The sequence below is a fragment of the Pholcus phalangioides genome, unplaced genomic scaffold (genome assembly GCF_987345545.1).
Source record: "Pholcus phalangioides strain wild (caught in Gottingen) unplaced genomic scaffold, Ppha-v1.0 ptg000007l_1, whole genome shotgun sequence".
In the NCBI taxonomy this organism is placed as follows: Eukaryota; Metazoa; Arthropoda; class Arachnida; order Araneae; family Pholcidae; genus Pholcus; species Pholcus phalangioides.
This window is the reverse complement of record NW_028301600.1, coordinates 27,732,787-27,755,028: the sequence shown is the minus strand read 5'-3', so window position 1 is coordinate 27,755,028 and position 22,242 is coordinate 27,732,787. Positions and strand designations below refer to the sequence as shown.

Sequence of the window (22,242 nt, the reverse complement as noted above, 5' to 3'; positions counted from 1 at the left end):
CTACAAAAGTCACACTTATAAGTTCCCTACTAAGTAAATTAGTTTTCTTCTTGTGAAGAACATTTTTGGTGCACTTACAAGATTTTCCATTTAACACTCCTCAATTTATACTAAAGAACTTTACATAAAACTACATAATTAGGATACTTACACCAGGCTTACTTTTCTTAGGAGGTAAAGCTGGAGGACTGCTTATATTACAGCCATTTTTCATACTGCTCTGATTTTCTGCATTCAAATATAGGTTTGTACAATCGCCAAACAAAGAATCTTCAGAATTCCCAATAAAATTAGAAGAAAATGAATTTTTTGACTGGAATGTATATTCAGTTTGCCAGTTCGTTTGAAGAATGTGATAAGTGTGGGCAGACTGGTGAAGAAACTCTGTTTGAGAGGGTTGTGTATAGCTACCAAACATCTGCATATATGCCATAACTAAAATGAAAATTGAATAGTATAGAAATCATTAAAAAGGCTATTGACTCCATGATAAAAATAAGCACATGACTAGTATCAAATTATTTATTTTCAAGTTTCTCTTCAATAATCAAATCACTGTTTGCCAGTTGATACAAAGTTTGGTTAATAAAAAATATTTTTGTTTCTTTGACTTCATATTAACAGGGTTTGAATTTATATAATTTGTAATGTGAATGATATAGATTTCTTTTATGGTATATCAAGTTTTTTGCATAAACAAAAATATGAAAGAATATTTGTAACAATTAAATTATTTCCTGAAAATGGGGCAATTTTATGGAGTGCCTAAATTTTTGCAACATGGTATCTGAATTTAATTTTCATTCAATCTTACATACTTGTATCAACATACTCATTTTTAACTAGTGTATCTGTTGAGCTACATTTTGTTTTGAATCCTATTTTAAGACATTACTTTTTTTTCCAAAATAATTTTTCATATACTTGAAACATTTTTACAAAATTCTGAAAATCAGAATAAACATCGAAAATACAGTTGAACTTCTTGACAATGGACACACATAGGAGTGAAAATTTTGTCTGCTAATGGGGAGTGACCATTAAAAGGTGCAAAAAAATACACTGAAGTCATACTACACTTTACCCAAAAAGTGTCTGTTAATGGGAGTGTCCACTTTGGGAGGTTCCACTGTACATATTTTAGAGCGCATTTACTGTTTAAAATCTGAAGCAGATGAAAAACCAAACCTGTTTTTCTCTTTGGTGGTAAAGGTGGAGGCATTCCAATATTTCCATTCTGTTCATATGATACATGGTGAGGACAAGTAGGATCATGCTTACTTGCAGTCCATTCTGGTTTAACATCCAACAAAGAATTCAAAGAGAAACTTTCAAAATCATCACTAATGTCCTGAAATATTCATGCAATATAGAACCTGTGAAATTTTTTGTTGATGGTTTCATCAAAAGATCAAAGAAAATATTATAGCTTTTAAAAAATCATATTCTCTAATCACAAAACTAAAACAACCATAATTCTTGTAATTGTTTGAGACCAAAAACTGTGGAATTGAACCAGAAGAAAAACATATACAGTAGACAGCACTTATTGAAATCGCAGATAATGTTATTATTATGGTCTTATTAGTTTTCCAAAGCACCAGATGGACCAATTTTACACATTTCAAAGGTAAGGTTTAGCCAGGTTTATTTTTTCTCCTGTAAGTTATTGCTATTAGTCTGCAAGACTATGATGGCATACTTCCCCCTCAGGATATGAAAAATTATGATTTTTTTTATTTAAACTGACATATTAATTAAAACAAAATTTCCTGTAGGTGGGTGGGTTCGAACCTGTGTACCCTGAACTCTTCCCAACTCTGACTCTGTATCTTATCAACTCACCACAATAGCAGGGGGGGTTGAGAGAGACGGCTCCCCCCCCCAAAACCCACTTGAACGTGAATGTCTGATGGCAACTAAGGATAATATATGGCAAAGGGTTTCTTGATTCACTCAATGTACAACCAAAGGGTCATTCAGCATCAGCTAAACAAAAAAACATATTCTATTGCAAAGATTGTTTCTTGCACAATTGGTGGATGCACTTATTACGATGTGTTTAAGACTTGCATGTTACATAATAATTTACACATTCTTATTCTTTCACAGATTTAATGAGTTTTTGGTAAAAAAGCGAATGGAAACTTTGGAGCACAGTGCAAAAAGGTGAAGTCTAATGATATACATTCAAAATACAAAAGTAAAACACCAGACAGCTGTTTTAAGGCTAATATAGCCCCTTTGTCAGTGGAAATAGCCTGTTAGCTGTGTTAGAAGCACAGGCAATTTGCTGGGCAAAATAATTACATAGTTTTTTTCCAGAAAGTGGCCTGAGCTATAATAGGCAATTTCCACTGACAAAGGGGCTATATTAGCCTTAAAACAGCTGTCTGGTGTATTATTTCAATATTTTGAAAGTATATCGTTGGACTTCATGTTTCTAAAACTCCAGACTTTCCCACTTTTTGTATTAAAATTTCAAATCTAACATAATTTATGTTGGCATTACATCTATTATTATTTTAAATCAGCAAACTAGGGCATAAAATTCAAAGCTTTATTACAAAAAACCTAATTTCGCTGCCTTTTTTGTTAGGGAACTATAATACCCCACTGTAATACATATTGCAAATACTTAATGTAGTTGTATCTAAGTTCAGCTCCTTATATTTTTCTGCAATTTTTTCCCATGCATGAAATCTAGAAATAGAACAGCTATTTTTCTATATTGTATCAGGGGATTAGGTTCAAGTCTATATTTACCAGATCTTCTATATTTCTTCTATATACCTTCTATATTTCCTTGTTTTCGGAGAACAAACTTTGATCTTTTGAGAGAAAGTATAGCGAGAATTTTCAAAGACTGGTTGGAATCAGTCTGGGTAGTTAGTCAATCGAAATAATTTAGAACAAAGCTGTCCTCTGTTTTGCAGAAGGTTGTACCCTTTGTTCATAAAAAACACATTTCCACATCACACTTTCACTAATTTATGGATAGTGTGCATAATTTTTATTTTAAAATGAAAAGAGCATTCCGAGAGTAAAAAAGTGGATGGGCGACCTCTCATAGTTTACTGATAAAAGAAGAGCATTGAAGAAAGGGATAAGGGTTAGTAAAAAGGAAGTTGAATATAGATAACAAAAAAGGCAGATAACAAAAATGAAAGACTTTCTAAAGGGATCTATGGAATATACTATACATTTTAAAAAGTTATTGTAATTGCTGATATACATTAAACAGTCCCATTTTAACTCCTCACAATGGGTAAATGGAAAAAAATGCAAGAATTCAGTCTGAAGGAATTAAAAAATCCTGTTTTAGAATATACAAATACAAAGGCCACAACAGACAAAATGCTCAACAAGGTGGTTGCAAAAAGATACCCATAAGAAATATGGATGTCAAATACATGGCCCCCACATCATGGAGCAAGGCCCCTAAGCTGGGACCTTTGGCGGGCCCCCATGCCAGCCTTTTCATGGCCCCTCCAGTTAATTTATAGTGTGAAAAAACAAAAAATGAAGACAATTGTCCTGGGGATCAGGGCTGGAGCCCTGTCAGCCCCCCCCACCCCTTTATGGGGGCCATGGTTGAATACATATCTAAAATATATAAAAAATACAGCAACCCAATAAGAGCAATAAAAACCAATAATTATGATGAAATATAAATATGCTGCCCATAAAAAATTATGGTTGTCTCACCTAGGTATGGACAGCTTCTCGATTTATTCCAAGAGTCAATTCTGTTAGAATACACGACCCTTGGAGGTAAAATATTCCATTTATTCACAACCCTGTTAGAGAAAACTCCATGCGACACCACAACCTAGAATTATCAATCGATATGTTGATTGAAGATGCATTAATAACTCATGGTCCATTTTATCCATTCTGTTGAAAATTTTAAACACTTCAATCATATCCCCCTGCACTTTTCATATGACACCTCCATTCTTCCAGTGTAAACATTTTCAAAAAATCAAGTCACTCTTCATAGTTTAAGCCCCATGTGCTATCAAGAACATGCACAGCTGTTCTCTGCACCTCCCTCAACCAAATCTATGTCCCTCTGTAGGTATGGTCTCCATACTTCAATCCAGAACGAACTAAGCCCCCGAAAAGTGAAAGGACCACTTTAAGAGAACGAGAAGAGATCTTTTTGAGAATGAAACCAAGTATTCTATCAATTTTTTGACCACTGCTGAACAATGTTCAGAAAGCCGCTCATGAATAAGAATACCCAGATTAGTGATCCTAGTTGCACCCGGAATAATAACACCAACTCATAAGTGAAATGTGGGTTGTTCAAACCAAAATGATCGCCCATGCACTTGTCAGAGCTAAAAGACAAGCTCCATTCATTTGCTCATGTTGAAGTCCTGTTTAGGTTGGTCTAGAGCATAGTTTCCCAACCTTTTTTGTCCTATCGCCCCTTGTTTAAAAATTTTTTCTCTCATTGCCCCCAACACAATCTGACCCATAGGATACTATGTTATACCCGTAGCTTCTACTGCCCCCTGGAACTTTCCACCGCCCACGTTGAGAATCACTGGTTTAGAGCAACTTCCTATCACTTTGATTCCCGACTACCCCCATTAGCTTCACATCATCTGCAAATTTGCAAACAATCCATCAATACCTTGATTGACTTTATTGATAAAAAGTGAAAAAGTATGGTCCCAAGGACACTTCCTTGAGGGACTCCACTTTTGACACCTGCCTAATCAGAAAATTCCCCGTTCACCATAACCCGTTGTGACCCATCTCTCAGCCATGATACTATCCAATTCAACAAGTTGCCCCAATCCCAATTTCATGTAAATGCTTCAAGAGTTTACCATGTTGGACCCGATCAAATGTATTCTGGAAATCAAGATAAACTACATCAATGTTTTTGCCTTTTCCCGGAATCTTAGTTACATGATCATAGCAGCAAAGGAGGTTGGTTACACATGACTTCCCCTTCTCGAACCCATGCTGATTTTTCGACAATACATTATTCTCGTCTAAACTCACTGGACGGTAATTGGACACAACCTCTCTACCACCCGTTTTAAATACTGGAACCACATTAGCAAGCTTCCAATCGCTTGGGACGATACCCTCAGCAATAGTACTCTTGTAAATTTGTGCAACTGGCCCCAACAATTCATTAGCACATTCCTTGAGGACCCTAGGATAGATATCATCTGGTCTTGGTGCTTTGTACATTTGTTAGAAGTTTTAGGACATCCACATCTTCCACTTGAATTTCGTTGAGGACTTTGTCATCCAATGCCACACTGGCACGTTGTATATCGCTTCCACTATTAAAGACTGACGTGAAAAGTAATTGAAAGCACTACACATATACCTACATTGCTCTCTATCCTAGACCCTCTTATCGGGGGGGGGGCCAACTGTCCCTGTAGCCGGTAAATTTGTTGCACTAAACTTGTCGTGGTACGAATTTGTTGCAGCTCCAATTCGTCGCGGTACAAGTTTGTTGCAGAGTCAATTCGTTGCATACAAGTTTGTTGCAGTGTCAATTCGTTGCATACAAGTTTGCCGCAGTGTCAATTCATTGCATACAAGTTTGCCGCAGTGTCAATTCGTTGCATACAAGTTTGCCGCAATGTCAATTCATTGTGATGTCAATTTATTGCAGAATCAATTTGTCGAACCGTTGATTCTTCACTGTACATGTTCTATGCGAGCTTGAATGTAGGTTTTGGTTTTATATGTGAAATAAGAAACATGAACAAAAGTGTACACACAGTTTACTGAAAATAATTATTTTTTGTCATTGCAGCGGGTGGGGGTCATCAAAAGGGGAAGGTCATCAAAATTAAAATTACAATATCAATTACATTTAAAAATTTAACTGCATATAAAAATTTAATTATATTTGAAAATTCAGTTATACAAATTTGAAATGTAAAACAATTGACCTTTGCTGTGATAAAATTTCAATAGCATGTGGAAAAATTTCGATCTGTATGATATTCCCCAAATTACAGTGGAGCCTCTCTTTAACTGTTAACTTCTACCTGCCCCATGGGCTCAAGAGTTTTTCCCCCCTCCGAGAGTCACCAACATTTACCACTACAGTATCTCCATAAGAACCTGAAATATTAAATTAATTAATAATTCAATTAAATTAATATTTAATTTTCACCATATATAAGCCGCACTCCCAGCTTCCTATCAGGATTTCTATTTCTCGCAGCGAAGGGAGTTGGGCGCAGATTAAGGGTGGAAATGTACAGTGCTTATGAATGATGAATCGATGAAGCTTTTATAATGCCCACAGGATGAGCACTGACAAAGGTCATATAATCATCAATAAAAAGATGACTATGGGTCAGTCACACACAGATATAATATAACCATTAATCTTATGTTTATGGTCAGTCGCATATCTTTGGCTGGCTTGTTTGAATATTTTCACATAGTTTTCATTAGCGTCATTAGTTTTTGGTACAAGGTTGGTGTGCTTGGTCTAGATTTTTCTGTTGGCAAAAACATGGAATATTGCAAAACCGAACGTGGAAATGATATGTTGGTTTGCATGTGTGTTTAAAAGTTTTCCACCCATAATTCATGTTCCAAAATTACAAAAGCTTTTAATGCAATTGAATGAATTAGCCCATAATTAATTCTTTGAGTTTTTTGTTGTATAAAAATAGAGATACAAATTATACGGATGACAAAAATAATGTAGTATTTTTTAAATTAAATTGTTTGAATTAAATTTAAATTGCACAATAAATTGAAATCATCTACGTATCGTTAAAAATAAGAAAAAAATTATGGTAGTTTGAAATAGCATCACTTATTATTCTATTAATCATCATCAGGCTTTTTACTGCGATATTCATGTTAGATAGGTGTTTAAATAAAATGTTACTCAAAGACACTGAAAATAAATAAAGGTTTAGACATTGTGGAGTGTTTACATGTACGATATGATTTTTTTTTAAATTAAAATTATCCTGATAAATGTAGGCTATAATCAGAGGCAGATTTATAGCTTTCCCACCTGTGGGCTATTTAAACCTTGCCTCCCTCCTCCCTTTCTAATTCATGTTCTTAATCACCAATTACTCCATTTTGGTTACGCCCTTTCACTTGAACTTGTCATCTTGGGATAAAGCGTGCATTCCCCACCCAGGAAATACCTCTCTGAATATAATCCTTTATTGTCTATTAATGTTAATTCAGTTGTGTTGTAAGAAAAGAAGTTTTTACTAATCATTGACTGGAGCCGTATGAGTGTCATGTACATGAAGTTACATACAATGGGCTAATTAAAAGTCTAATTTTATTCTTTTTACAAGGTTGAAAAAAAAAAACAATCAAAAATCAATTGACATTTGCAGTGATGTCAGAGACAGGGATGCTGTGGATGTACTTTATGGAATGGGTATGAGCACCCAGAAAAATGATTCACAAATCAAAATTTCCTATGTAAGATCAAGACAAGAACCCACAAGACAAGTTCCAAAAACTATTGGCACCCTTGGCCAGTCAAAGGTGCCGATATGAAGGAAACATTGAGGAAGGATGGGGGGGGGAGGGCTGAAAATTGCCATTCATTCCATATATAAGGGACTCAAAGCCATACTCAAAAGGCGGAATGGTGCATTGCATATTCATGAGTTATCGGAGTGGGGGGGGGGGCTCAAATGACATCAGCCCCCAGTTTCTGGCGCCTATGGTTGGAGTGTTCGAATATTATTACAGTGTGATAATACAAAGTGATTTGAAATGTACATTGCATTGCAAAAAAAAAAGTTGAAAATAAGACTTTTCGCAGCTGTTACACATAAAACTTAGATACATTATCGATAAAAAAAATTCCTTAAAGATATATTCTCTGTACAGATATTTAATAGTGATTAGTAATAGTATATTTAATAGTGAATTACAGAAATTGTGCTGGGAGGGGCACACTGATCGCAATTTATTATCTCGATGTGCACCCGAGACGCCCCACGCAGCAAGAAATGGAAATCTTAACAGAAAGTGGGAAGCGTGGCCTATACAATGGAAACTGAATTTTCAAAATTTATTTGATCCCAATTTATTATCCTTGTGTGCTGCCCAATGCCCCTCACTGTGAGAAATGTAAATCCTGACAGAAATGCGGCTTATATGGTGAAAATTAAATTTTTAAAATTTATTGAATCACAATTTATTATCTTGGTGTATGTTCCAATATCTCTCGATGATTTCAATGAATACTTTCCTTTATTTGTTAAAAATTAAAATAGAGATGGGAAGGAGAACATTTTCAGCAAATGAAAAAAAAAATTAGTTTCATTTTTTACACCTAAAGCAACTACCCTATTTATAAGATCACAACAAACATTTGAATTTTAAAGCAATTCAAATTTGTCGTGATGAATTGACATCGCGATGAAATGACTTTGCTACAACTTTGTACAGCGAAGAAATGAGTCTGTGACAAATTTGTACTGCAATGAGTTTGCATCACAATGAGTTGACGATGCGACAAATTGAACATGACAAATTGTCACGCGACAATTTGAGCGTGACGAATTGACCTAGACCCAACTGTCCCTTTACATCCATTATTTACATACCTGAAAAAAGATTTTGGGTCAGAGGCAATGTATATGCCAACTTTGTTTTAGAATAAGCGGAAAAGGAAAAAAAAGATTAAACATTTGGCAATGAGTTATAAGGGAAACAGAGTTGTCCTGTTTTCATATGTCCTGCTCAACCAAACAGGATATATAGTCATCATATTTGCTTCCAGAGTTTGTTTCAAATATAGGTATCAATTGGTTATTGCTATCAGAAACCTCAAGTCCCAATGTGATCACATTAAGTGGTGTGCACTGTATCGCATTTTCAATGAGTGTACAAATTATATTGAATTTTAATTTCATCTCTCCCTCTCTTTCTATCAAATTAATATGGATTTTAAAATAAGGTAAGTGTTAAATTAAAATATGGATTTTTTCTTTTTTGTAGCCTTTGATTTGTTTTAATCATATGAACTATGACATAAATAAGAGTACCTTGTATCTGGTACTTTGAAACAATGTATTTATGCTATTCAGCAATATCAGCTTATTTTTATTAAATTTTATGTAACAAACGATAAAAACAATTTAAATTCTAGAATTCTACTGATCTTACAGATTCACATTGAAATGCTATGCTTACAGCAATACACTTACATACTAGAATAACACCAGAAAATGATGTTACTGATTTGTTTATATTTTATAAACATAAAACAAATATAGAATGAGCTACTGTTTTCTTTGATAAACTTATGAACATTTTTATTATGATTCTTGATACATGGGAGAATAATACTTACATCTGAGCTGGAAACTAGAAGCTGTGGAACGTTATCATACTGAGATACAACCCTCTTTTTCATAGTTTTCAATTTTGTTGGTAAAGCAGGTGGATGTACACTGTGTTTAGGAAATGCATCACTTATCAGTGTCTCTTTACTAGTAGTTAAATGATTAATCCTTTCTGAAATTTTTGTGCTTGTTTCTTCATGCATACCTTCAGAAACATAAATAACAGATGATGATGACGATTCACTTATAACTTTTGTAGTTGATGTCACACACATGGATGGAAATACCTCTATTGAATCTGATAAGCACTTTTGAGTGACATTTTGACTGCAACAAGAATAATGAGTATGACGAGAAATTGTAGTGTCTTCTACAAAGCAATCCAAATTTGAATCTAAGCTGCTAGCAGAGGATTTACTCAAGGGAGTTAAATTATCAGGCGATTGACTGAATGGACTTGTTCGCTCTCCTAAACTGAAGCACAATGACTCACAGCTAACAGTTCCACTTTGATCAAAGAGTTCTGAATCTGAACATGAGGCTGATTGATCTACTCTCAAATGTTTTGTATAAACCGTCCGTTTCTTAGGTGGTAAGGGAGGGGCATCATCCATTACCAGCCTGCAACTATAAACACCCTGATCTTCTGAGCTATGGGGGGAAAAATTATTTTTTAAAATAAACATGAAAATCAACATGAAAGCAGAGATCTGAAAACATATTTCTACAGTGGTGGAAAAAACTATGACCAGATGAAAAATGGTGACTATAAAAAAAAAGAGTATAAGTCAGAAGTTTGCAAAAAAAAAAAAAAAATCTGAGATGTTGAATATAATGAGAAAAATATCTTAAAAACACATTAAAAAATTTGCAATACTTTTTCAGTAAATATTTTCTTTCAATTAAGTGTAATGCAGTTGGAAAAAACTAAAAGGCTGCTGTTTTTTTGTGTCACTTACCTTATTTGCATATCCTTAGTGTTAGACATAATTTCTAGAAGCTTCTCAGATAATTTGAAATGGTTCTTTCTGCAAAGCTTGATTCGTAAAGATAGAATGAGCTGAAAGGCTATCTCTTATAGAACGAGGTAAGATCCTCATTTTAAAAAAGTGTAGATCAATTTCTTAAAAAAAATTGGATACAATATTATATACGTCAAAGACACTGGTTAATGATTTTTTGAAGAACAGCTAATGTTATTTGGAGAATGAAAGTATGGTTAGGCCGTCTTCTTTAACAGATCAGCAAAGGAGAATTAGCATTAACTCAAGATGTGAACAAAAAAATGTCTTCAAATAAAATTGTGATTGATTTTCATTAGTAAAAATGTCAGATATAACAAGTCTGAATACAGTGTATTTGAAATTCAAGGCTGCCCCTGACCACTTACACAGTTATGAGGTTCGGGTTTACTAAAAAGTATTTAATTTTAATGGGGGGGGGGATAAACAGTGAAATCCTCTTTTCAGATTATAACACTTATAAAGACTATATAAAATTACAAATGTTTACCCTCTAACATTAAGTGTTTTTTAGTGAGCTCCAATGTCATCACTTTGTAAAAAGCAGTCAGGACAGCCTTAAATTATGAATACACTGTATACAGACATTAATATTATATCACAGGTTATTCTATTGGTAAAAGAGAGTTCCAAATCATTCAAAATTGCTTCTGAAGACATTTTTTTGTTCACATCTTGAATTATTGCTATTTTCCTTTGCCGATTTGTTAAAGATGATGGCCTACCCATACCTTTATGTAACAAGCTACTTGCTACCTTGTTAAAAAGGGTAGAGTTATTGCTTGATCAGTATTTAATTAATTTTAACAGAGGACATTTTGGAATATTTTTGTATTGTTAATATTTAGACAGGCACATACAGACATATTTAGGTACTATTGTATTCACAGTACAATGACAGACAGTCTGAGATTTAAGAGAATGGGCCTTTGTCTTTCTTTTCAGGAATATGCAAATCTATATTAGGAAGTAAATGACACCTTATATGCATAGGTGTCACTTTTAACACCTGAAGTATGATGTATACAAAGTACGAAAGACTGGATAACCTAAAGTATGTTCTCAGAAATTACCGTCCTTCAAGTTATGTTGGGGGGTCAGTTAAATACAAATACAACACTACAATAGGCAAAATGCCCAATGTGAGGTGGCTGAGAAAGCCAAAAGAATATTTATTAAACCCTGTTAATAAATATTCTTTGAACTCTTAGGATTTGTACTGCTTTTTTTAAAATTTTTCTATATGATCACTATCCAGTTTCAGATGCTGATAGGCAGCTCTGGGCATTTATATTCAGAATAAAAAAAATTCCCCTGTTCTTCAAGAAATTGTTAACCAATGTTTTAGACCTATTTGAATATTCTTTCCCATTTAATGAGATATTGATCTATACTTTTTTAAAACAAGCATTTTAAATTTTTCTATACAAAATGGTCTTCTGCCTCACTCCTTCTTTAAGAATCAAGATTTGCAGAAAATAATTTTGAATTAAGCTTTGCCTGATTTGTCATCAATTGAACATTTTTGGGACCATCTCTGAAGGTCTAGAAGTGTAATTACAGGAACTGTAGGCCGATATGTTGCAGGACCACATATGCAGCCTCTATGAATCAATGTCAGCCCGTATACAATCTTATATTGATTCTAGGGACAGCCCAACGAGTACTAGTTCTGTCATCAATGTTAATTTCTCAGTAATAAATTATTTTTTCAGTCTGAAATTCTAATCTTAGCACATTTTAACTTCACAGTGTAATCCACAATATTTCATGCATATTAGACAAATCCTTCTAGGTGCATGGTTTTTTTGCAAAATCAATGTATATTCTTTGCACAAATTTTCATATTAACCAAACAGGACCTGATGACTTTAATAAGCTACTTTGAAGATTTTTCATGTTTTTAGGGTTGTATTTATTCAGCAAACAAAAAAAAAATTATTTCACATTATTTCAAAAAGAATAATGCAAAAGAAGATAATTCAAATGACAGAAAATATATGGAACAATACCTTTGGCTCAGTGGATCTCGAAAATCAGGCAAAGGTGGTTTTGGAGGAGGACGGGTAGGCTCTCTATTATCATGGCTGACATGTCCTAAAATATTGTCTGATGAACATGAATGATGCAATATGTGTGAACATGTATTTGGCATAGGAAATTTCGTCTGCTCTAAAATTTCTCGCTCTCTGGGTGTTAAAGGGATGTCTGGTAAGGACTTCCGATGTGAACTAGGAAAAAAACAAACAAAAGAAAATGACACTTCCAAGCATTGATCAAAACTGACTAAGTGCAAAACTTCAAAATGATATTCACATGCAGCGAATAAAAGATCCAAACATACATTGAATGTAAAAATCTAAATGATAAGTCAATTTTGGTGATTAAAATTTTTTTCATGTTGATCAAACTGCAGTTATCTCATAAAAAAAATACAAGTGATGCAAAAGTTACATTTTTTGGAAATTTGTATAGCTATTTTTTTCAGCATACACAATATAATAATAGTTCTACCCAGTGCCATCTTAATGCATGGGCCCACCTGGGCACGGCTTGATAGAATCTAGTGCAGAGGCACTTGTGGAAATGAGACTTAGCTTGAATTTCCTACAGTAAACATGTTAATTGGTGGGCAGGCATTTCCAGCCAGGTGGGGCGGCCTAAAAAAATTGCCTTGCCAGGGGTACATGATGCTCTTCAGATGGCCCTGGTTCCACCATAGGTTCACTATATGTACAGATATGTATAGAGGCACTGACATGAAGAAAATATTGGGGGGGGGGGGGTGGGCTGAAAATCCCCATGCAGACTTAAGCCCATAAGGAGGATGCGGAATGGTGTATTGCATTGTATATTCAAGAACTGTTGAGGGGGGTCAAATAGCCTCAGCCCCCTTTCCTTCTAAAGTTCTGGTGCCTATGGCACAGTGCGAAATGTCTATATAACAATTCTTTTTGGACCAAGAAAAAATGTTGTCAAGGGATTATTGTTATATTGAGTATCATTGTGATGAGATTTCACTGTATATTATATATTTGTTTCCATCTCTCTTAATTGCTTTGAGTATTTGATACATATGCTTGGTATTTTTGTGCTTTGACTAGACTTTTGATAACTATACTGAATTATTCAAGTACATATTTAATATAAGGGACACTTAAAAGTAAGGGTAATTTGACCATAAAAAAAAGCAAATTTGATTGAGTACAGCATGCATGCACAGTACTTTAACCAGTCCTGTGAGGATAAAAATGGGATATTTTCACTAGTGTATTATTTTTTGTGACAATGAATGAAAGAAATCATCCTTTCAATCTATCAGACATCTTAAAATAAAAAAAAAAGCAAAATTTGAGCAAATCCACCTAATATCAAATATGAAACTCATTAAATGCTGTACTCCGAGAGATGTATATGGTAGTCCAGATTACAAGACCATGGTTCAATTCCCAGCAGAGACAGAAAACTTTTCTTTCTAAATTCACCTCAGCTTAAAATTCAGAATAAAGTCCCTTTCGTTCATATATTGGGCGGAGAAAAAATCAGTTTACTCTCTACTGTTCCACCTGCCAACTAGGGGGCCATTTACAAGGGTGGGTTAAGGGAGGTTGCTAAGCCTATACTTTAGCCCAGCACACCACAGTGCATGCAATAAGGAAAGTGAGGTCCGGTGTCTAGTGGTGTATATGGTATCACACTTGCCCAGATGGCAAGAGGACCAGGGTTTGATTCCCAACAGAGACTAGAAGACTGTTTTTTTCTGAAGTCACCTCAGCATAACATCCACAAAAAAGTCTCTTGTCTTGATATATTGGGCTGAGAAAATCCCTTCATTCTCAACTTTGTCTTAAGTTCTTCCCACAATGCTTATGTCCCTGATGATGCCAAACCATCTTGAAATGTCTCCCCCTTAAAAACACTTCTTGTGAAATAAATACAAGGCCACAACAGGCAAAATGCCCAACAATGTAGCTGAAAAAGAAGTCCATAACTAATATGGATGTCATATATTTCTAAAATAAGCAACCCAATTAAAAATGCAATTACAAAAACTACTATATATACACTGTTTTGTAAAAAAAATGAAGAACCCTTAAAAAATATTCCGATCATCTCAAAATTTCACATCTAAATTCTTTTATACCAAGTATGCAAATGCATAGGCGGAGATAGACTTGGAAGTCTGGGGGGGGGGCACGGTCATTATTGCTGGGGGGGGGGGCAAGATGATGATGTCAATTCATCCACACATATATGCATTAGATCAGTCGACTTAACCTTTGATGCTGGGTGTATCTCCGCCCATGTGCAAATGATTAAACCTTCAAGGTCAATGAATGTTAACTTTGGTCACAGCAAGCGTTTCTCAATGTTGGCGTTGCAGTTCCCTGGAGAAACAACAAATAATGCCATTACGACATTTTCGAAGACCCTATAGCCAATTGGATGACTTCGAACGCTGTCACATAGCCAGGATGCATGAAGCTGGCTGTTCATATTGAGCATTAGGCTACCACCTGCACTGTACGCTGCTGGCAGCAATGATTGCTGAAAGGAATTCATCAGCGGAATGTAGACTCTGGAAGGCCAAGATACACAAATGTGAAGCAAAATGGTATGATTGTGCCCCAATGGCATCATTGTTCATTATCCAATGTGCTACAGCCTCCTCCATACCACCTGTGGTACCTTCCACCATCTCACACAGCTTGGCTGAGGTGAGGTTACGCTCACAGTGACCATCAACATGTCTGCCTTTAACCTCACAACATCGGCAGAGTTGTCTAGAGTGGTGTCATAGCCGATCATCATGGCTGCCAGCAGATTGGCATCGCATAGTGTTCAGCGATAAATCCCACTTCAGTCTTGAGAGGCATACAGCCATTGCCCCTGGTGTGAGGTGCTATCTCTTACAACAGCAGGTCACCTCTAGTCATCCTGCATACAACTTGAACAGCTGAACAATATGTTGATGACATCCTGCAGCCTGTTGCATTTTTTTCTGTGGTTCCCAACTTCGAGGTGCGAATGCAAGTCAATCTCCCCATTAAAAAGTCTCACTGCAGAGAGCAACAGGCCTACAACAGTAAAATCATCAAACATTGCACTTCACGCATAGTTCGAAAAATATGTGGTAGATGGCAGCACTATAACAAGCATTACACAGAGCTTCACGCTAGGTTCACAACATGGACACGTACATTCCAACATGTGCCAATTCTTTAGAAGTTCTGCAGAGGAATATGGACGAGGTACATGTATGGTTTAATAGTAGTAGCCTGTTGCATCCTTCATGGCATGTCATCCTGGGGCCATTTTTCAACAACATAATTCCAGCCCCCCCCCCATATGGCTCACATATCTCTGGACTGCCTATGCGCCATTGATACTCTTCCTTGGCCAGCAAGGTCACCCAACCTTTCGCCAATCAAACATGTATGGGACATGGTAGGCTGCCAGATTCGGGTATCGCAGATATGGAGAAACAATTGATGAATGTCAGGCTGAATGTATCACAAGATGAGATTAGGAAACTTTATAACTCCTTACATCGACACATACATTGCTGCTAGAGTGGGGAATCATCAATTACTGATTTGAACATTCAATGTGCAATTGCTATCCATTGTTTTGGGTCCTGCGTCTCTGAATTTTCAATCATTTCATTATCTGTGTATGAGCTTCACACATGCTTAATTTCAATAAAAACAGTCACTTTCTTCATGGTGGTTTTTTTTGCAAAAGAGTGCAACTGATAAAATACAATACAATGCCCATAAAAATATTTATGGTTGTCTTATCTAAGTATGGAGAGCTTCTCAATTTACCCCAACATGTTAATCATATTTCATTTTAAACATGCATATTGTGTTGTCCCTCTGTAGGTATGGTCTCCAAAACCTTATGGTATATTCCAGTCCAGGACAAACTAAGTATCAGAAAAGTAGAATTATAACTTTGGGAGAATTCAAAGAGACCTTTTTGAAAATTAAAAAAAGCATTCTATTTGCTTTTCTGACCACCGCTGAACAATGTTCAGAAAACCTAAGCCACTTGTCAATGAGAGTACCCAAATCAGTGACCATAGTTGCATCCGGGATAGTGACACCATTCAACTCATAAGAGAAATGTGGGTTGTTTGAACCAAAATGAGTGACCATGAACTTGTCAATGCTAAGCATCATGCTCCATTTATTTTATTTATTTGTCCATGCTGCAATCCTGTTTATGTTCATCTGGAGCAACTCCCTATCACTTTGATTCTAGACTACCCTTATTACCTTCACGTCATCTACAAATTCGCTAACAATCTCATTGATACACCAATCAACTTTATCGATAAAAAGTGCAATACGTATGGCGCCAAGGACACGCAACTTATGATACCTGTTTAATCAGAATTCCTATTAACCATAAACCGTTGTGACCTATCGCTTAACCACGATTCTATCCAATTCAACAAGTTCCTCCGAATCCCATGTAAAAATGCTTCAAGAGTTTACCATGTTGGACCCGATCGAATGCCTAGTAAACAACATCTACATTTGTGCCCTTACCTTAGTCACATAATCATAGAAGTAAAGGAGGTTGGTTACCCATGACTTGTTCTTTCTGAACCCATGCTGATTATACGACAATACATTATTCTCATCTATCCACTTCACCAATTGGCTTTTGATAATAATTTACAAAATTTTAGAGAGGGAGCTTGTCAAACTAACTGGACAATAAATGGACACAGTTTCTCTACTACCCTTTTTAAATATCGGAACCACATTAGCAATTTCGCAATTCCTTGGGAAGATACCTGAGTAACACTACTCCTGTAAATCTGTGCGACTGACTCCAAAAATTCATTAGGACATTCCCTGAAGACCCTAGAAGAGATATGATCTGATCCTGGTGCTTTGCATGCACATACATTTTTTAGAAGATTTAGAACTTCATCTTCCACTTGAATATCTTTGAGGATTTTATTGTCCCCATGCAACACTCGCACGTTGAATATTGTTTCCCTATTAAAAACTGATGCGAAAAAATCATTGAATGCACTACACATGCTTCCATTACTTTCTACCCTAGACCCTTCTAACAAGAGGGGGGCCAACTGGCCCCTTACATCCACTATTGGCATACCTGAAAAATGATTTTCAGCCAGTGCCAATGTTATCTGCCAACCTCTAGATTCAACTTCTCAATGCTCTTTTATCAGTAAATGATAGGAGGTCACCTTATCCACTTTTATACTCTCTGAATGCTCTTTTCATTTTAAGATAAAGATTATGCATGCTATCCGTGAACCAACAGAGGCATGATGTAGAAATGTGCTTTTTATGAACAAAGGGTATGATGTCATGCAAAACAGAGGGCAGCTTCGTACTAAATTCTTTCCATCGACTGATTCCAGCCGGTCTTTGAAAATTTCTGTTGTCCTTTCTCTCAAAAGATCAAAGTTGGTTCTCCGCAAGTAAAGAACTATTCTTCGGTTATCAACCTTACCCGAAGAAAAGTTAAAGAAAACTAACGGCACAATGATCACTGAAGGAAAACTTGTTCCCCCCTCCCGTAATATGATCAACAAGATCCTTGGAACTAGTGAGAACTAAATCTAAAATAGCAGTACCCCTACTGGCTTCTCATACCGGCTGATACAAAAAATTATCGAACACCAATTTGAGAAAATCTCTTTCATATTGATCTCTAGCTAAACATTTCTTCCAATCGATACCCGGATACTTAAAATTCCCTAATATGACAACACTCTCATGCTTATGCATGTAGAAAATTTCATCATGAAGTTTGGCATTGTTTTTTTAGTTTGGATCCCTATTCGATTTGAAACTCCTACAATAAGCTTATGCTGCCTTTTGTTTTCAAGCTCAACCCACATAGTTTCAATATCACTTCTTTTCACTGCACATCCCCTCTAGCCTTCAAACAGGATTTCACGCATATGAAGACTCCACCTTCTTTCCTATCAGATCTATTTCTTAAAAAGTATCATACATACATTTTTTAGAAGATTTAGAACTTCATCTTCCACTTGAATATCTTTGAGGATTTTATTGTCCCCATGCAACACTCGCACGTTGAATATCGTTTCCTATTAAAAACTGACGAAAAGAAATCATTGAATGCACTACACATGCTTTCATTACTTTCTACCCTAGACCCTTCTAACAAGAGGGGGGCCAACTGGCCTGTTACATCCACTATTGGCATACTTGAAAAATGATTTTCAGTCAGTGCCATTGTTATCTGCCAATCTAGCGCCAACTTCTTTTTTTACTATCCCTTATTTCAATGCTCTTCTTTTATCAGTAAACTACGAGAGGTCACCTCATCCACTTTTATACTCTCTGAATGCTCTTTTTGTTTTAAGATAAAGATTATGCACACTATCCATGAACCAGAGGAAACGTGATGTAGGAATGCACTTTTTAGGAAGAATGGGTACAATATCCTGCAAAACAGAGGACAGCTTTGTACTAATTCCTTTCCAATGACTAACTACCCAGACTGATTCCAACCGGCCTTTGAAAATTCTCACTATACTTTCTCTCAAAAGATCCAAGTTGGTTCTCCGAAAACAAGGAAACATTCTTTTGTTATCAACTTTACCTGAAGAAAAGTTAGAGAAAACTAACGACACGATGATCGATAGAAGAAAATTCACTGACCCCCTTGAAAGATGTTCAACAAGATCCTCGGAACTAGTGAGAACTAAATCCAAAATAGCAGTACCCCTTGTGGCTCCTGATACCAGCTGATACAAAAACTATCAAGCACCAATTTAAAAAAATCTCTTTCAAAAATTGATCACTAGATAAAAGTTTCTCCCAATCAATACCCAGGTAATTGAAATCCCTTGATATAAGGTTTTGTTCTCTTTCATATTTGTTTATTGTTCTTAAACAACAGATAACACTTGTCTGTTACCGCTTTTGCAAAGTTTTCTTCCACAGCGACATCCTCAACCAAGGCTGGATCCGGGGTGGGGCAATTGGTGTGACCACCCATCCCAAGAGCCTGATAAGATAGGGAAAATTAGTCTGTTTCATAAAATATGGGACAATTTCAAGACACCCACACAATTAATCACCCCTCTCAACCCAGCCTCTTGGATTCATGCTTGTCCTCACCTATATCTTCCCTAGTACTGTAATTGAAAGTAAACCAAAACTGTTTTTATCTATCGTTGGTTCTAATACCCACTGAAAAAGGAAATTATACGTCATGGCCAATAACCTCTTTCTGCTCTTATCACTGACTAATAGAGTCTACCACACAGTTGATCAAAAAATTAAAATCACTAAAAGTACTCTATCTTCTTTAACCATTCAAATTATTCCATTAATTACATTTTTAATACATTCATAATTTAAATTAAGCAGGTCAGTAACATACCCTACCATTAATTTTTCACTTTTTATCAGTTGTGTCTACTTACGCTGTGTCAGTATCAAGGGAAAAAAACTATCTTTTTTTGTATTTGTGGGTTTTAAAACTTGAGTTGAAAATTATCATAACACCCCCTCCTATTCTGTCCACATGATTTTTCATGAAAATATCATAACCTCATCTACTACTAGCCTTTAATATTGGGAGCGCCTGGGTAATTGATGATCAGAGTCCCCTATCTGATTGAAAAAAGCTGCCTGTGCCAGTTTACATACTCTCCCTAATCTGGCATATATCAGACCAGAATAGTGCCAAATTACTGGAAGGCAGTTGAAAAAAAACCCCTCATTTAAATAATATTAACTTCTGTGCACAGACATGTAGTCATATGTTTTCCTCTTCTACGCTCAAAGGAAGCCTGCCTAAAAATGCTGGATTAGCACACACACACAAATGGGTTTTTTTTTTTCAAGCTGAGCACAACTCAGGTCTATCGCCATGGGCAATTTACTACCTAGTGAGTTGTGCAGGAAGCGTAAGTATGTGTACCTAACAGTCTGAGTGCATATTTAGTGTTTTGTATGATTTTTAGTGCTGTCATCTATATCTCAGAAGTGAAGTGTAATGACTGAATATTTGTACTGTTTGTAGGACTGTTGCTCTCTGTGGCGAGACTTCTTAATGGGGAGATCGGCTCTCATTTGCGCCTTGAAGTTGGGAACCACAGAAAACCAACTTCAGCCGACCACCACTGTGGTGATGGTGGGGCTACACAAATGGGCTGGTGGACTACTTTATGGAACCTTGAAAAACACTTGTATGGAAAATCCATAAATTGCAATGCAAAATTCAGAAATGCTGCTGAACTGTTAAGATATTTCATGTAGGAGGTTTGAAAAAACTTGTCTCACACAGCATTACAAGTTTGTGGGGAAGGGGAAATGACCATGTATATATGCTTCTTCAAACCAGTAGTACCTTTCTCTCACGTCATTTTTTTTATAACCGATAGCCTTTATTTTTAAAATGTCTCTCATGTATATAAAGTGAAATATCAAACCAACCATTAATTTAATGAAGAATATTTTTTTGAGTAAAAAGGTTGCCATATGTTTGAGTATTCACAATAAATTTCTCAACTTTGGTGATTGGCATCATCAGGGGATGTTTTGCCACCCACTGGAATTTAAGAAATGTGGACTGAATACTTAAAGGTATTTGATGGCTTCTTAGTTCAGAAAAAATATTCATCTATTAATGACAGATGCAAAAACTTGACAACAAAATAATTTGATATGAATTCATTGTGAAATAAAGGTTATAAAATGTATAGCTAAAAACTTCTTAAGCTAATTGTAATATTTATACAAATCACCAAAGTTCAATCATATAATTTGTTTGTTCACGAAATGAAAGAACAAATCAAAATGCTGAATTCAGGCACAATGTTTGTAGATAATCTTACTTTTCAACAGGAGATGCAACAATACTTCCTAATTGACCTTCAACATGTGACGGACTCTGGTTCTCTTTACTTTGTAATTTATCAATTGATAACTGCACCAAAGCCTGAAAAGATATTTCTTGTCATGTATTTTGAAAATCACCAAAAACGTTACATAGCTGTAAATGTAGGTTTTGCTGTGATAAATGTGTTGGGTCACTGCATCTCCTGTATAAAAATGTGGTTGACTACACATTCTTCACTTTTTACCAGCTTTTTTTTAATAATAATTTTTTAAACATGTTGTTTTGAACCAGTATGTGTTTCGATTGATATGTTATGCTAGTTTAATAAATTTATATTTTAGTTTATAAATTTACGTAAAGTAGTTTTTAGAGTCAGACCAACAAAAATAGCAATCACCATGAGGTACTGGTGAATTTACATTTACTTAACATCACACCCTTGGTGCTTCCAAACTATATAGGGTGATTTGCAACCATGTGTACAAACTTCTGGGAGGAGTAGGCGAGTAGTAATCACAGCAATGAGTGGGGTTGAAAATGCATTCATCACACATTAGTGTCAAGAAAACATGAGAAATGAAAGAGCAACACATAAATGATGAACTATTTGTATTTGTATTATTTTATTCACTAAAATATAACAGCTATGATATGAAGAGAGGGAATAGGTGGTGTTTTAAGTTTTTGTCATCAGCTACAATGAAGCCTAATATTGGTGCAGCATGGATTCACATATGTTTAGAAATATACCAGGCTTCTTTCAGATGGTCACTGCGGCTACAAAGATACCTGCAACAAGATCCTCCTCACTGTCTACAGATGTCTCATACACCAGTCTATTTAAGTGACCACAGAAAAAAATCGAAGGAGGAAAGGTTCAACGACCATGTCAGCCAATGAATGATACCACTATGGCCAATCCACTGCCATCAAAAAATGCTTTATCGGATCCCCAACAATGCTGTCTGTCATGTGCCGAATGTGTTTCTGATCCTGCATTACTATATGATTCT

General features: G+C 35.6%; 1 protein-coding gene across 4 annotated transcripts in view; it reads right to left on the bottom strand.

Moving 5' to 3' along the window:
- C3G (C3G guanyl-nucleotide exchange factor) overlaps positions 1-22,242 on the bottom strand; it is a 105,342-nt gene that overhangs the window by 60,899 nt on the left and 22,201 nt on the right. For all 4 annotated transcript variants that reach the window (XM_089232958.1, XM_089232959.1, XM_089232961.1 and 1 more), the window contains exons 6-10: positions 21,225-21,328; positions 12,370-12,588; positions 9,344-9,986; positions 1,189-1,351; positions 152-435 (exon numbers count right to left, since the gene is read on the bottom strand). In XM_089232958.1, coding sequence (XP_089089084.1) covers positions 152-435; positions 1,189-1,351; positions 9,344-9,986; positions 12,370-12,588; positions 21,225-21,328 — 1,413 coding nt within the window. The remainder of the gene's footprint in view (positions 1-151; positions 436-1,188; positions 1,352-9,343; positions 9,987-12,369; positions 12,589-21,224; positions 21,329-22,242) is intronic.